This window comes from Cebus imitator, unplaced genomic scaffold (genome assembly GCF_001604975.1).
Source record: "Cebus imitator isolate Cc_AM_T3 unplaced genomic scaffold, Cebus_imitator-1.0 Scaffold310, whole genome shotgun sequence".
Classification (NCBI taxonomy): Eukaryota; Metazoa; Chordata; class Mammalia; order Primates; family Cebidae; genus Cebus; species Cebus imitator.
Window position 1 is genome coordinate 811,665 of NW_016107625.1, and position 12,359 is coordinate 824,023.

General features: G+C 38.9%; 1 protein-coding gene across 2 annotated transcripts in view; it reads right to left on the minus strand.

Annotated features, from left to right (window-relative positions):
• Positions 1 to 12,359, minus strand: part of SVEP1 (sushi, von Willebrand factor type A, EGF and pentraxin domain containing 1) — a 210,982-nt gene that overhangs the window by 34,239 nt on the left and 164,384 nt on the right. For both annotated transcript variants that reach the window (XM_037729541.1, XM_017503374.2), the window contains 3 exons: positions 9,322 to 12,113; positions 7,902 to 8,127; positions 4,645 to 4,800 (listed from right to left, as the gene is read on the minus strand). In XM_037729541.1, coding sequence (XP_037585469.1) covers positions 4,645 to 4,800; positions 7,902 to 8,127; positions 9,322 to 12,113 — 3,174 coding nt within the window. The remainder of the gene's footprint in view (positions 1 to 4,644; positions 4,801 to 7,901; positions 8,128 to 9,321; positions 12,114 to 12,359) is intronic.

A 12,359-nucleotide genomic window follows, 5' to 3' on the forward strand; every position in this document is an offset into this window, starting at 1 on the left:
TCTTGGCAATTGTATATCCCATAAACATATACAATTATGATTTGATAATCAGAAACAATATTAAGTATAAATTAAAAAAATACAGACCCCCAGAAACTATTTGGTTCAGATGACCTTGGCCTAGGAATATATATACTCCTTTTCTTTTAACAGCATCTCAGGTGATTCTTGAGCAGATGACAATGAACTACACTGATTATAAGACCAGTGATTTATCAGTTATTCTTAGTTCTGGCTGCACACATAAATCACCAAGGGAACTCTGAAAAGGATACCATTGCCCCAGATTCAACCCACAGAGATATTGAATTAACTAGTCTGAGGTGACAGCAAGTATTTGCATTTAAAAAAATGCTGTCTGATGGAAAAATTCAAACATACAAGAAATACCAACAGCAGAAAGAATAGTGTAAGAAACTTCCATGTAGACATCACCCAGCTTACTCAAGGTCAATCTTGTTTCATCTAAGCCCTATCCCTTCCACAAACACATTATTTTGAAGCAAATTCCAGACTTCAAATCATTTAACAATAATTATTTTAGTATGAATCTCTAAAAGAATGGCTTCTCTAAGCACAGAAATACTGCTAGAAAGGCTCTTTGGGGGTCACTGTATATTCAAATACAACTGGTCCTAGATCGATAGACCAGGAATGTGCCTCTCTCTCTCTCTAATACTGCAGTGTCATATATAGGCTTAAAATCTCTAGCCACCAAAAACCTTGTTTCTTACAATAAAACAAATACATCCTCATTACAGCGATTCGTAAATTAACCAAAAACATAAAGATAAGAGCCTTTAAAAACTATAACAATAACATTATCACACCTTAAAAAATATCAATTTCTTAATATTAATAAAATGTCCAGTTTTCAAATTTCCAATTGTTGCATAAATTTCATAATTTATTTTTTAAATAGTTATTTTGAATTAGGACCAAATAAGAGCCACACATTGGGACTAGTTTAGGTTTCTGTGATGATTAATTTTATGAACGAATATACAGAAAACAGTGGTCATTACTTTTCTTTATTTTTGAGACGAACTTTTGCTCTGTTGCCCAGGCTGGAGTGCAGTGGTGCGATCTCCAGTGACCACAACCTCCACCTCCCGTGTTCAAGCAATTTTCCTGCCTCAGCCTCCCAAGTAGCTGGGACTACAGGTGCCCGCCAACACACCCAACTAATTTTTGTATTTTTTAGTAGAGACAGGGTTTCACCAGGTTGGCCAGGCTGGTCTTGAACTTGTGACCTCAGGTGACCTACCTACCTCAGCCTCCCAGAGTGCTAGGATTATAGGTGTGAGCCACCATGCCTGGCCTTGATGTGTCATTGCATTTGAAGAAGTATTCATAGATAATTTACCGTTAAACTTTTGGAAACATCCTGGTGTTAACTACAAAATTGAGAGAGCGATAATAGTGATTGCTCTCACTCCATGCTCCATGTTAGAATCACCTGAGAAACTTTTCTTCTTTTTTTTTGAGATGAAAGTCTCACTCTGTCACCCAGGCTGGAGTGCAGTGGTGTGATCTCGGCTCACTGCAACCTCCACCTCTCGGGTTCAAGTGATTCACCTGCCTTAGCCTCTGGAGCAGCTGGGGCTACAGGCGCCCACCACCACGCCCGGCTAATTTTTGTATTTTTAGCAGAGACGGAGTTTCACCATATGGGCCAGGCTGGTCTCGAACTCCTGACTTTGTGATCCGCCTGCCTTGGCCTCCCAAAGTGCCAGAATTACAGGTGTGAGCCACTGTACCCAGCCAACCTGAGAAACTCTTTACAAATATGGATGTCCAATTAATCTGAGTGGGCAAAGAGGTGCCCAGCTTAAACACTGCTGCTGGATGTGTCTGTGAGGATGTGCCTGGATGAGATTAGCATCTAAATTGGTGGACCAGGTAAAGTAGATTGCTCTCCCCAATGTGGGGATGCATCTTCCAAAACGCTGAGGGACCAAATAGAACAAAGTATGGAAGAAGGAGGAAATGGCCCTTTTTTTCTTCCTCACTACTTGAGTTGGAACTCAATCTCTTCCTCTATCTTCAGACTGGAGTTTATATCATCAGCTTACTTAGTTCTCAGACCTTTGAACTTGGAGTGACTTATACCACCAGCTTCTCAGGGTCTCTAGTTTGCAGATGAAAGATCCTAGGATTTAGCCTCCATTAACATGTGAGCCAGTTCCTCATAATCTCTCTCTCTCTCTCTCTCTCTCTCTCTCTCTTTCTCATCTACTGTTTGGTTATCTAGTCAAACAGATAGTACCAAAAAGAAAATTCTTCCTCTTGACTTGCCTGTTTTCAAAATATTGAGTTTATTCATAAGCATCCTTCAAGTTTCCAAGTTTTTAAAGTATAATTATAAGCCTCATGTTGTTTATGATCTATCTGATGTGGTTCAGTCCATTGAAGCTATTACCCTTATTAATGCTAAAATGGTCTCATCTTGACCCTTGAGAGCCTTGTCCAGTGGCTTCTGAATCCTGTTGACATGTAGTCTTTGATAGGTTTCCTGCTATTTTGTGTGACAAGAGTTTTCAGGCAATATGTTACATTTCTTGCCCCAGACCTGGAATTGTAATTTTTCCAAGTAACTGGACATCAATATTTTTAAAAAGTTTCTGAAGTGATTCTAACACGTATAATAGCTTGGAGTGAGCGCTATCACTATTGCACCTTTCTCAATTTTTTAGTTAACACATATTTCCAAAAATTTTTAAATTATCTACTTTAAATTTAACAACAATCACTTTGCTGTATATTTGTTCATACTTCCATATTACTTTTTAATAAATTGCAAGATTAATATTCTTGCATGAAGAACAATGAGGTTTCAAAAACAGGAAACACTCCAGTTGCAATCACCATTACATTTTTTTTTTAAAACATTTTGGCCGGGCGTGGTGGCTCATGCCTGTAATCCCAGCACTTTGGGAGGCCGAGGCAGGCGGATCACGAGGTCAAGAGATCGAGGCCATCCTGGCCAACATGGTGAAACCCTGTCTCTACTAAAAATACAAAAAGATTAGCTGGGCTTGGTGGCACGCACCTGTAGTTCCAGCTACACGAGAGGCTGAGGCAGGAGAATTGCTTGAACCTGGGAGGCAGAGGTTGCAGTGAGCCGAGTTCACGCCACTGCACTCCAGCCTGGCGCCTGGTGATGCAGTGAGACTCTGTCTCAAAACAAACAAACAAAAAAAACCACCTTTTGAGGAAATAAAGCAAGATACATATAAGCCTGGTCCCAGATTGCATTTACCTATCTTATGATAATTCTTTGACTACATGGTCAGAAAGTAATGGGATATATAAAACATTTAACAGATAACTAAATACCCTTTTTTTTTTTTGAGACAGGGTTTTCACTCCTGTCACCCAGACGAGAGTGCAATGGTGCCATATCAGCTCACTGCAGCCTCTGCCTCCTGGGCTCAAGCAATCCTCCTGCCTCAGCCTCTCGAATAGCTGGGACTACAGGCACATGCCATCATGCCTGGATAATTTCTGTATTTTTTGTAGAGACAGGGTCTTACTATGTTGCCCAGGCTGGTCTTGAACTCCTGAGCTCAAGTGATCCACCCTCCTTGGCCTCCCAAAGTGCTGGGATTACAGGTGTGCACCAACACATCCAGCCAAAACATACCTTTAAAAGCCATTATAACAATAAAAAAGAGTTTCTGAAAAACTGAATGACAACATCGTGTAATGTAAAATAGGTCTTTTAAGTTTCAAGTTTGGTGATACGGTAATGCTTTCAACAAAACTGATTACCTAGCTCTCCTGCTAAAGTAAACAGAGACCTAGGTGCTGCAGAGGGGATTTTTAATACTACAAACCAAGAGTTGTCTCAAGAATAAGTTGATACTGGCTAAACTGCTCTGAGCTTTATTCAAGCCAGATTTGCATATAGGAACTTGGCATCTCAATGCCAGGGTATGTGAGCCCATTGTTTGAGGAAATCCTGGCTTTGCATACCTAAATCTTTGTGGTTACCTCTCCATGGTGACTGGTGGACTTCCCGTTGCAGAATATGATTACCAGCAAGTTGAAACCCAGGTTTAAATGGTCAATTGAAGTCACAGTATCTGTCTTATGGTTTGCAAACTTACTTTTTCTTCCTTACATGGCTTTGATGTTTCTTATTTGAGATTTATTTTGTTATTTTTTTTCTTTGAGACAGTCTCATTCTTGCCGCCCAGGCTGGAGTGCAGTGGCGCAATCTCAGCTCTCTGCAACCTCTGCCTCCCTGGTTCAAGCAATTCTCTTGCCTTAGCTTCCCAAGTAGCTGGAATTACAGGGACCCACCACGATGCTCAGCTAATTTTTGTATTTTTAGTAGAGCCAGGGTTTCACCATGTTGGCCAGACCAGTCTTGAATTCCTGACCTCAAGTGATCCACCCACCTTGGCCTCCCAAAGTGTTAGGATTACAGGTGTGAGCCACTGGACCTGGCTTATTTTGCTTTTTAAAATTCTAAGTTGCCTTAAATATTTCTTGGAAAATATTAGAGTATAAGGAAACAAAGTATAAAAGAATCTTTTGGGACCAAAGTCAATGAAACAAATTTGTGCTAATACTGAAGGTATCCCCAAGTATGCTGGAAAAACAAATTAATTCTTGTTAAACAATTGGTTCACTTACCTCTAGTTCATAGCCAGGTTCACACTGATAAATAATTGTGCTTTCAAAGCTGTATTTGCTGCCAACCACAAATCCATGTTCTGGACTTTTAGGTTTCCCACAAGAAACTGGACTGCAGGATTCATCAGAAAATGGTGGCTCCCAGCTTCCATCAAGCTAAGTAACAAATAACAAAATGTAAGTTACATTTAGAAGTTAATACATACAAATGAAGAAATTTGCAAATATTGGTTACTTGCAGAAAAATCTCCAAAATGATAGTCAAAAGCATCTAGAGTTTGGTTCTACTTTTGCTACTTATTATCTGTGACCTTAAAAAACACATTTTAATTATTAGGTGGCCATAATAGTCACCCATAGGCAATTTTAGACATTTCTTAAGCCCATAAAACAAGCATTTTCTTCCTAATAGAATCTATTCAGAAAACATGAACAACAAGAAGTATGCTTTCATTATAATACATGAGGACTGGATGTTAATACAAATATTCTATGACTTCTATAAATGCACTCAAATTTCACATGATTCATTATTTTATAATAAAGTTTATGAGAAACAGCAAATTTTAGGCATACTACTCAAAGTTTAAGAAAATCAGCTTCCTTTTCTACATTCCAATATAAATTATTGAAAACATTTTATCACATATTTTTAAAGGGATCATGTAGAAAAATATTATATATATGAATATAAAATTTTATATCTATATAAACAAAGAATTTTATAAATAATTAATAAATGATTAAAATAAAAATAACCAAAATAAATTCCAGATATAGCAAAAGAAAACAATAACATGAAGCTTTTAACAGTTACTGGTGTTATAATACCCAGAAAGATTTCTGCAAAAAAAAAATTAAGGCATTACAGAATTGAAAAATTAAATGCAACATATATACTAGGAAAATGGTTAATCTTATAAATGTTATATATATATCACAGATATAATATATATATAATATACATAAAAGATACATATCATATATAATATATGTGCACATATATATATACATACACACATATAAAAGAGTTAACATTTTTGGACTGTTAGTTGGGTAAGGTGAGGCATACACAGATATATTTCTTAAAGATACATCTCTTGAAGATTATTATTCTGTTGCTAATATTTTTGTTTTCTTTGAGGAAATACATATTAATTGGATAACAGCTTTAAACAGGATTTGAGGCTAAACCCTCATTCTACATATAAATCAAAAGTAATTTTGTATATATGCCTGCATCATGGTTAACCATTTTCCTGGTATATGTGTTGCATTTAGTTTTTCAATACAGCAAGTAATACCTTAATACACTTTTTTTTGCAGAAATCTTTCTGGGTATCATAACACCAGTAACTGTTAAAAGCTACATATTATTGCTTTCTTTTGCTATATCTGGAATTTGCTTTGGTTATTTTTACTTTTAATCATTTATTAATTATTTTTCTCTAGAGATTCGTGATGACTCCTTTATCAGAATCTGCTTCTGACTCATTACTTCTGTTCCATTCATTTTTACTCCTATGTAATTTTACATGAATACCACACTAACAGTTTTGTAATTCTGTGATATGTTTTAGTTTCTGGAGAGACTGGTCCTCTTTCAGAATTCATTTTTCAAAATTTATATTGATCTCCTTATCCCTTTGTTTATTTTATGAACTACAGAATCATTTTGTCACATTACAATAAAATAGTCCTAGGCACTGAACATAGTTTTACACAATTTATGTTTTTAAATACTTAAAAAGGGTCTATTCTACTTTTCATACTGAAAATTTAAACCAAAACCCAGCTGAGCAAAAGAAGAGGGGTCATACTATATGTGAAGAAGATAATGAAGGTTGTCAGAAGTAAATTATTGACTTAAAAAGAGCTTAGTATCTTTTTTAGTCAGTATCACAGAGTCCTCCAGGGCTCATAGGGGGACCACCCAGTTGTCTACACACCTAACCTGGAGAACATCAGTATGATGTTCTTATGGCAGAACTTTGCGTCAGATAGCTCAGAGTCTTAGACAAAGTTTCCTCTTAAACTTCTTCAGCACTGTATCTAAAACGGACCATCTGGAACCATACAAATGTTGAGGCCATGGGAACTTTGGCAGTCATTTGACTCGTTCCTCATAATGTTGCTGCTTTTAGGTTTGGCATTGACCAATCATTGAGAATGCATGATTTATAAATGGAAAACTGGGTGATGGGAATCGTTCTTGAGGCCCTACTATATGTCAGGCAAGTACTAGCCATTTTATTAAATTAAGTAATTTAATCCTTTCAATTATCACAGATTTACAAAGAAAGAAAATAAGCTGAGGACTATAAGCTCATAGAACCTATAAATATTTGAGATGGAATTTAAACAAAAAAGTATGCTTGAAGTGAAAGTCTGCTACTATGCCATATTCCTCTGCCTTCAGTCCCTCCACACCGATCCCAACTCCAACATATGCATTGATGACATATTTTAATTTTGTTTCCCTGGTATATCTTAAGGAAGTTAGGAGAAGGGGCTGTGCTAGGAGAGTCTGCTATTTATGGTGCCGATTCCCATTTTTAAACTAAAAGTGCCAAAGTTAGGTAAAATGCTAAAATATCTATAACAAGGTACTCATAACAAATGAATCATAAATCTTATGTGCAAAAGAATGTCTGTGCATAGAAATAAGCCATGGGTTATGCCCAGTATGATTGCAGTTTTAGTGGAAAGATCAAAGGTTGCAGAAGCAGGCCCTTTCCTCCACTATTTACCTAGTTTCTCACCAACAATACAAGATATATGTTATTATACACTTTTATTTTCAAATAAAGAAACCAAAGCTCAAAAATTTTAAGAAACTTTCTTAAAATTACTACTTGCAAGTAGCAAATAGCGGAGAGAGGATTTGACACCAATTATCTGTCTGCTTCTGCAAACTTTTACCTTTCCAATAAAACTGAAAACATTGGGCATAGCCCATGGCTGATTTCTACACAAAGACCCTCTTTTAAGAATAAGGTTTGTGATCAATTTTTAATAAATATATTGTTACAGACATCTTAATATTTTACCTAACCTTGGCACTTTCTTAAAGTGGGAATACGGCAGAAAAAAGGTATATTTTATTATATTTCTACCAAGAAATTTCTCAAATCCATGGACATGAATGAGAACTTAATATTTTTTTTTTTCTTTTGGGGATTACTATTACAGATACTGCTTGCTTGGCAATATCGTATATATAGGAGTTACACATTCTAATTAAGACAGAATCTTACCTGACATACTGATATGTTAACTCCTTCGAAGGTATACCCTTCTTCACATGACACAGAGACTTGCCTATTAACACTGAAATCATCCCCGTGAACAAGTATACGTGTTATGTTTTCTGGCAGAGAACATTTTTTAGGACTGCAGGAGATACTCTCAGGGAACCAGCGACCATCTTTCTGACAGGTGAATGTATCTATATCTGCATCCATTGTATAACCTTCCAGACATCTGCAATAGAAATGCAAAAATGAGTGCCTTTAAAAAAAGTAGTTTTTTAAGTTTCTGACCAATTCTTGGATTTAGGAAGCTGTTACAAGGCTCAATAGACATTTTGTGCAATATATCAAAATTGATTCTACTGTCAGATGCGTGGCATTGCCATGCAAAAACACCAATATAACAACAGCAACCAGTTAAGCTGGGTGTGGTGGCTCACACCTGTAATCCCTGCACTTTGGGAGGCTAAGGCAGGAGGATCACTTGAGTCCAGGAATTTGAGACCAGGCTAGGCAACATAGTGAGACTTCGCCTTTATAAAAAATAAACAAAATTAACTAGGCATGGTGGCATATGCCTGTAGTCTCAGCTACTTGGGAGGCAGAAGTGAGAGGATTGCTGGAGCCTAGGAGGTTGAGGCTGCAGTGAGCCAAGAATGTGCCACTGCACTCCACAGAGCGAGACTTTGACTCAAAAAACCAAAAAACAAAAACCAATAATAACTAGATCAGTTCTCAGTTATCCACATGAAAGATTAGCCAAGACTAAAGTTACTTTAAGTGTTTTTGATGTTATTTACCTTATCGTGGATAATATTATTAAATGTATTTTTATTCGGTAAACAGCTAACAGTTCAGGAAATTCTAGGCAAAGTCCAAAATGAACTCAGGTACTAGTAGGAATACAGCATAGTTAATATTTATTATCACTATCTACTTTGTGCCAAGTACTGTTCTAGGTCCTTTACATACAATATTTCTTTTAATCCTGATTATTTGGCAGGATCAAGGCCTGAATTCTTCAGTTTTTTGCCTTATATCCCCAACATTTGCATGTGTAAATATAACCACAAAGTTATAATTATAAAGAAATTTACTATCATGATGTTTATAAAACAGCTTCATGATTCCTGAGCTGTTCAAGCTAGCTAGAAGATCTTGCTGTTTCACAAAACTCAACAGAATATGATATTCATGATAATTACATTAGAAACATTTCTGAAAAAAGTATCAATTTATTTTTATAGTTGGTGGATTTCTACATAATTGTGGGTAGAATAAAACCAAATGTTAAAAAACACTAGTGTTTGGGGAGCAGTTCAGAGATGATGTTTTCTTCCCAATCATCAAAATTTTCGATCTATCATGTTTCATTTTATAATCCTCCTGCCCGCATCCCTTGGCAACTCTAGAGCCATGGTCTTACCTCAGTTTCACTTTACTTTCATAGGTGTGTGCCTCTCCAGTTGCTACTGCATTGGTGACAGATGGTGGGGGTCCACAGGACAAGGGCTCACAGACTGGATAAGGCTGGCTCCATACCCCTTTCTCTGTACAAATCAGATCTGAACTGCCTTGTATGACATATCCAGACTTACAGCTGTAAGTGATCACATTTTCCTTCCAAGAGCTGCTCTCACTGATGAATGCATTTGGTATCACTGGAAGAGAACCACAAGAAGTGTGTTCACAGTGGGGGAACCCAGAGCTCCACTGGCCATTGGCTTCGCAGGTGATTTCAGAAAGTCCTAGGAGCTTGAAGCCTTTGAAGCACTGAATCTGGGCTGCCTTTCCACAGTCAAAATCTGTCCCATTGACAGTTCCATATTGAATTACGGGTGTGGAGCACCTGCAAGGCAGGCAGGAAGGTGAGGGGCCACTCCAGGAGCCATTGGAGAGACACCTTCTTGAAGAATTTCCGTGGAGCTTATAACCAGGAAAGCACTGATACTGTATATGGCCCCCATGAATAAAAGAAAAACCATTAGGGAAGCCATGGGCAAGATCTTCAGGAGGTCCACAGTTGACTGGTTTACAGAGAGGAACCTCTGCATCCCAGTTGCCATCTGACTGACAGGTGAGTTTTGGAGCACCGTGCAACATGTAGCCCTCGTGACAGTAGAATGCCACTTCCTTCATGAAGCCATAGTCCAGGCCTTCCATCACCCCATCTGCCAATTGTGGTGGGGTGGCACATCTGACAGGTACACAGTTGGGAGTGGCTCCACTCCAGCTTCCATTGGCAAGACAAACCCGGATTCTGGCTCCCTCAAGCAGGAACCCTTCACTGCAGGTGTATTCAATCTCTTTTTGGAATGTGTACTCATCTCCTCTCACCTGGCAATTGGCTGAGACTGGGGGTGAACCGCAGTCCACAGGAATGCAAATGGGCTCATCCTCATCCCAGTTTTTGTCATCTTGGCATGTTCTCCTCTCAGTGCCATTCAGCACATATCCGGGGTCACACTCATAGTACAACGTGCTCAGGTATGTGTAGTTGCTTCCTTTAATGGATCCATTCATGACTGGATTTGGCTTTTTGCATGAAATGGCTTCACAGTGTGGGGAAGTACCACTCCAGTTTCCATTCTGTAGACAAAGCCTTAAGTCAGAGCCCACTAGAATGTGGCCAGGTTTACAGCTATACTGCACAGCACTTCCCATGCTAGTCTCTGTAAAACGTAAAAAGCCATTTTCAGGAGCAATAGGCAAGTCACAGTCAATTGAAATACAGGAAGGTGCACTGCCATTCCAAGTTCCATCTTCCTGGCAGATCAGCACAGGGTTCCCCAGAAGTTCATATCCTGGATGACAGGTGCATGAAACTATGGTGCCATAAAGAAAGTTTGATGAATGTGTGGCAGGAGGTTCCTTTGTAATTTCCCAGGTTTTAGCCACTGCTCCCAAACGATAAGGAGGGTGAGGAGTCAGATATGAAACTTCCATCATGTCGTCTTCTTGCTCAGAATATCTCTGGCCATCTTTGACTTTAGTACATTCTCCAAAATCTATATGAGGAGGGAGGCCACAGTCTATGGGCACACATGTTGGGACGGAACTTGACCATCCTGACTCTTCACAGATCTGCATGGCCCGACCAGTCACCTGAAACCCAGGGAAGCAGCTATAGATGATCATGGCACCATAGCTGTAATCTGAACCTTCTACAAAACCATTTTCAATGGGTGGTGGGGAATCACAGCGGATGGCATTGCAAGTTGGGGCATCGACATCCCACTCACCTGTCTCCAAACAGGTTAAAGCATTGGGACCTTTGAGCCAAAAGCCTTGGTTGCAAGAGTATGTAACGGTCTGTCCATAGTGTAGGTTTGTGTAAGATAATTTCCCATTCAAAATCTCCTTGGGTTTCAGGCACTCAATGGGTTTACAAGTTGGTTTTCCTCCAAGCCAGTGACCATTTTCTCCACAAAGGGTGGTAGCATTTCCCACCAATTCAAAGCCCGGCTTGCAGGTATAGAGAGCTGTACTGAGATAGGTAATACCTTGAACATCAAGGATTCCATTGACGATTTCCTCAGGTTGGGGACACTCTACTGGAACACATTCTGGCAGTGGAGAGCTCCAGGTGCCATCAGCTTGGCAGAGGGTGGTAGAATTTCCTCTTAGAAAAAACCCATTGACACAAGAATACTTGGCAGTACTTCCAAAATGAAGATCAGAAGAAGGAGCAGGGACACCAAAGGAAATTAGGGGAGGTGGGGTACAAAGAACCATCTTACAAACAGGGAAAGAGTCATTCCATTGCTGGGATGGCAAGCATTTCAGGATGGAGGGGCCTTGTAGGACATGCCCTTCTTTACAGGAAAATACCACAACTCCTACCTCAGTGGTCACCTCCTTCAATACTAGCTGGTTTTCCAAGAAGGGTGGCTCTGGGCACTTGGCAGGCATGCACTTTGGGTTTGGCTTTTTATTCCATTTGCCAGATTTCTGACATGTCCAAGAACTGTCACCAACAAGCTCATAACCCTCATTACAGAAAAACTGAACGTTGGACCCTACTTCAAAATTTTCTCCTTTCATGAAGCCATTCTGGATGGGGGGAGGTTTTCCACAGTTGAGAGGAATGCACATCACAGGGGATTCACTGTGCCAGTGGCGATTGGCTTGGCAGACAAATACAGGACTTCCAACCGACATGTAGCCAGGGTTACACTGATACCTTGCTTCACTTTCAAAGATCCTGCCAGTTGTATGCTGTACAATAGGAAGAAAGCAAGTCAGTTAGATTTGTACAACAGATGATGGAATTAACTAAATCCTTGGATACTGAAAAAGAACTAAACTAAAAGGCCTACATTAAAATGAATCAATCAGGATATAAGCAAATAATGATTTATGCCATAGCTTTTCCAATAGGTCCATTCTATTTTTTTAATAAGTGAAAATGACAGTAGAAAGTTGAATTAGTCTGGGCATGATGGCTCATACCTACCATCCTAG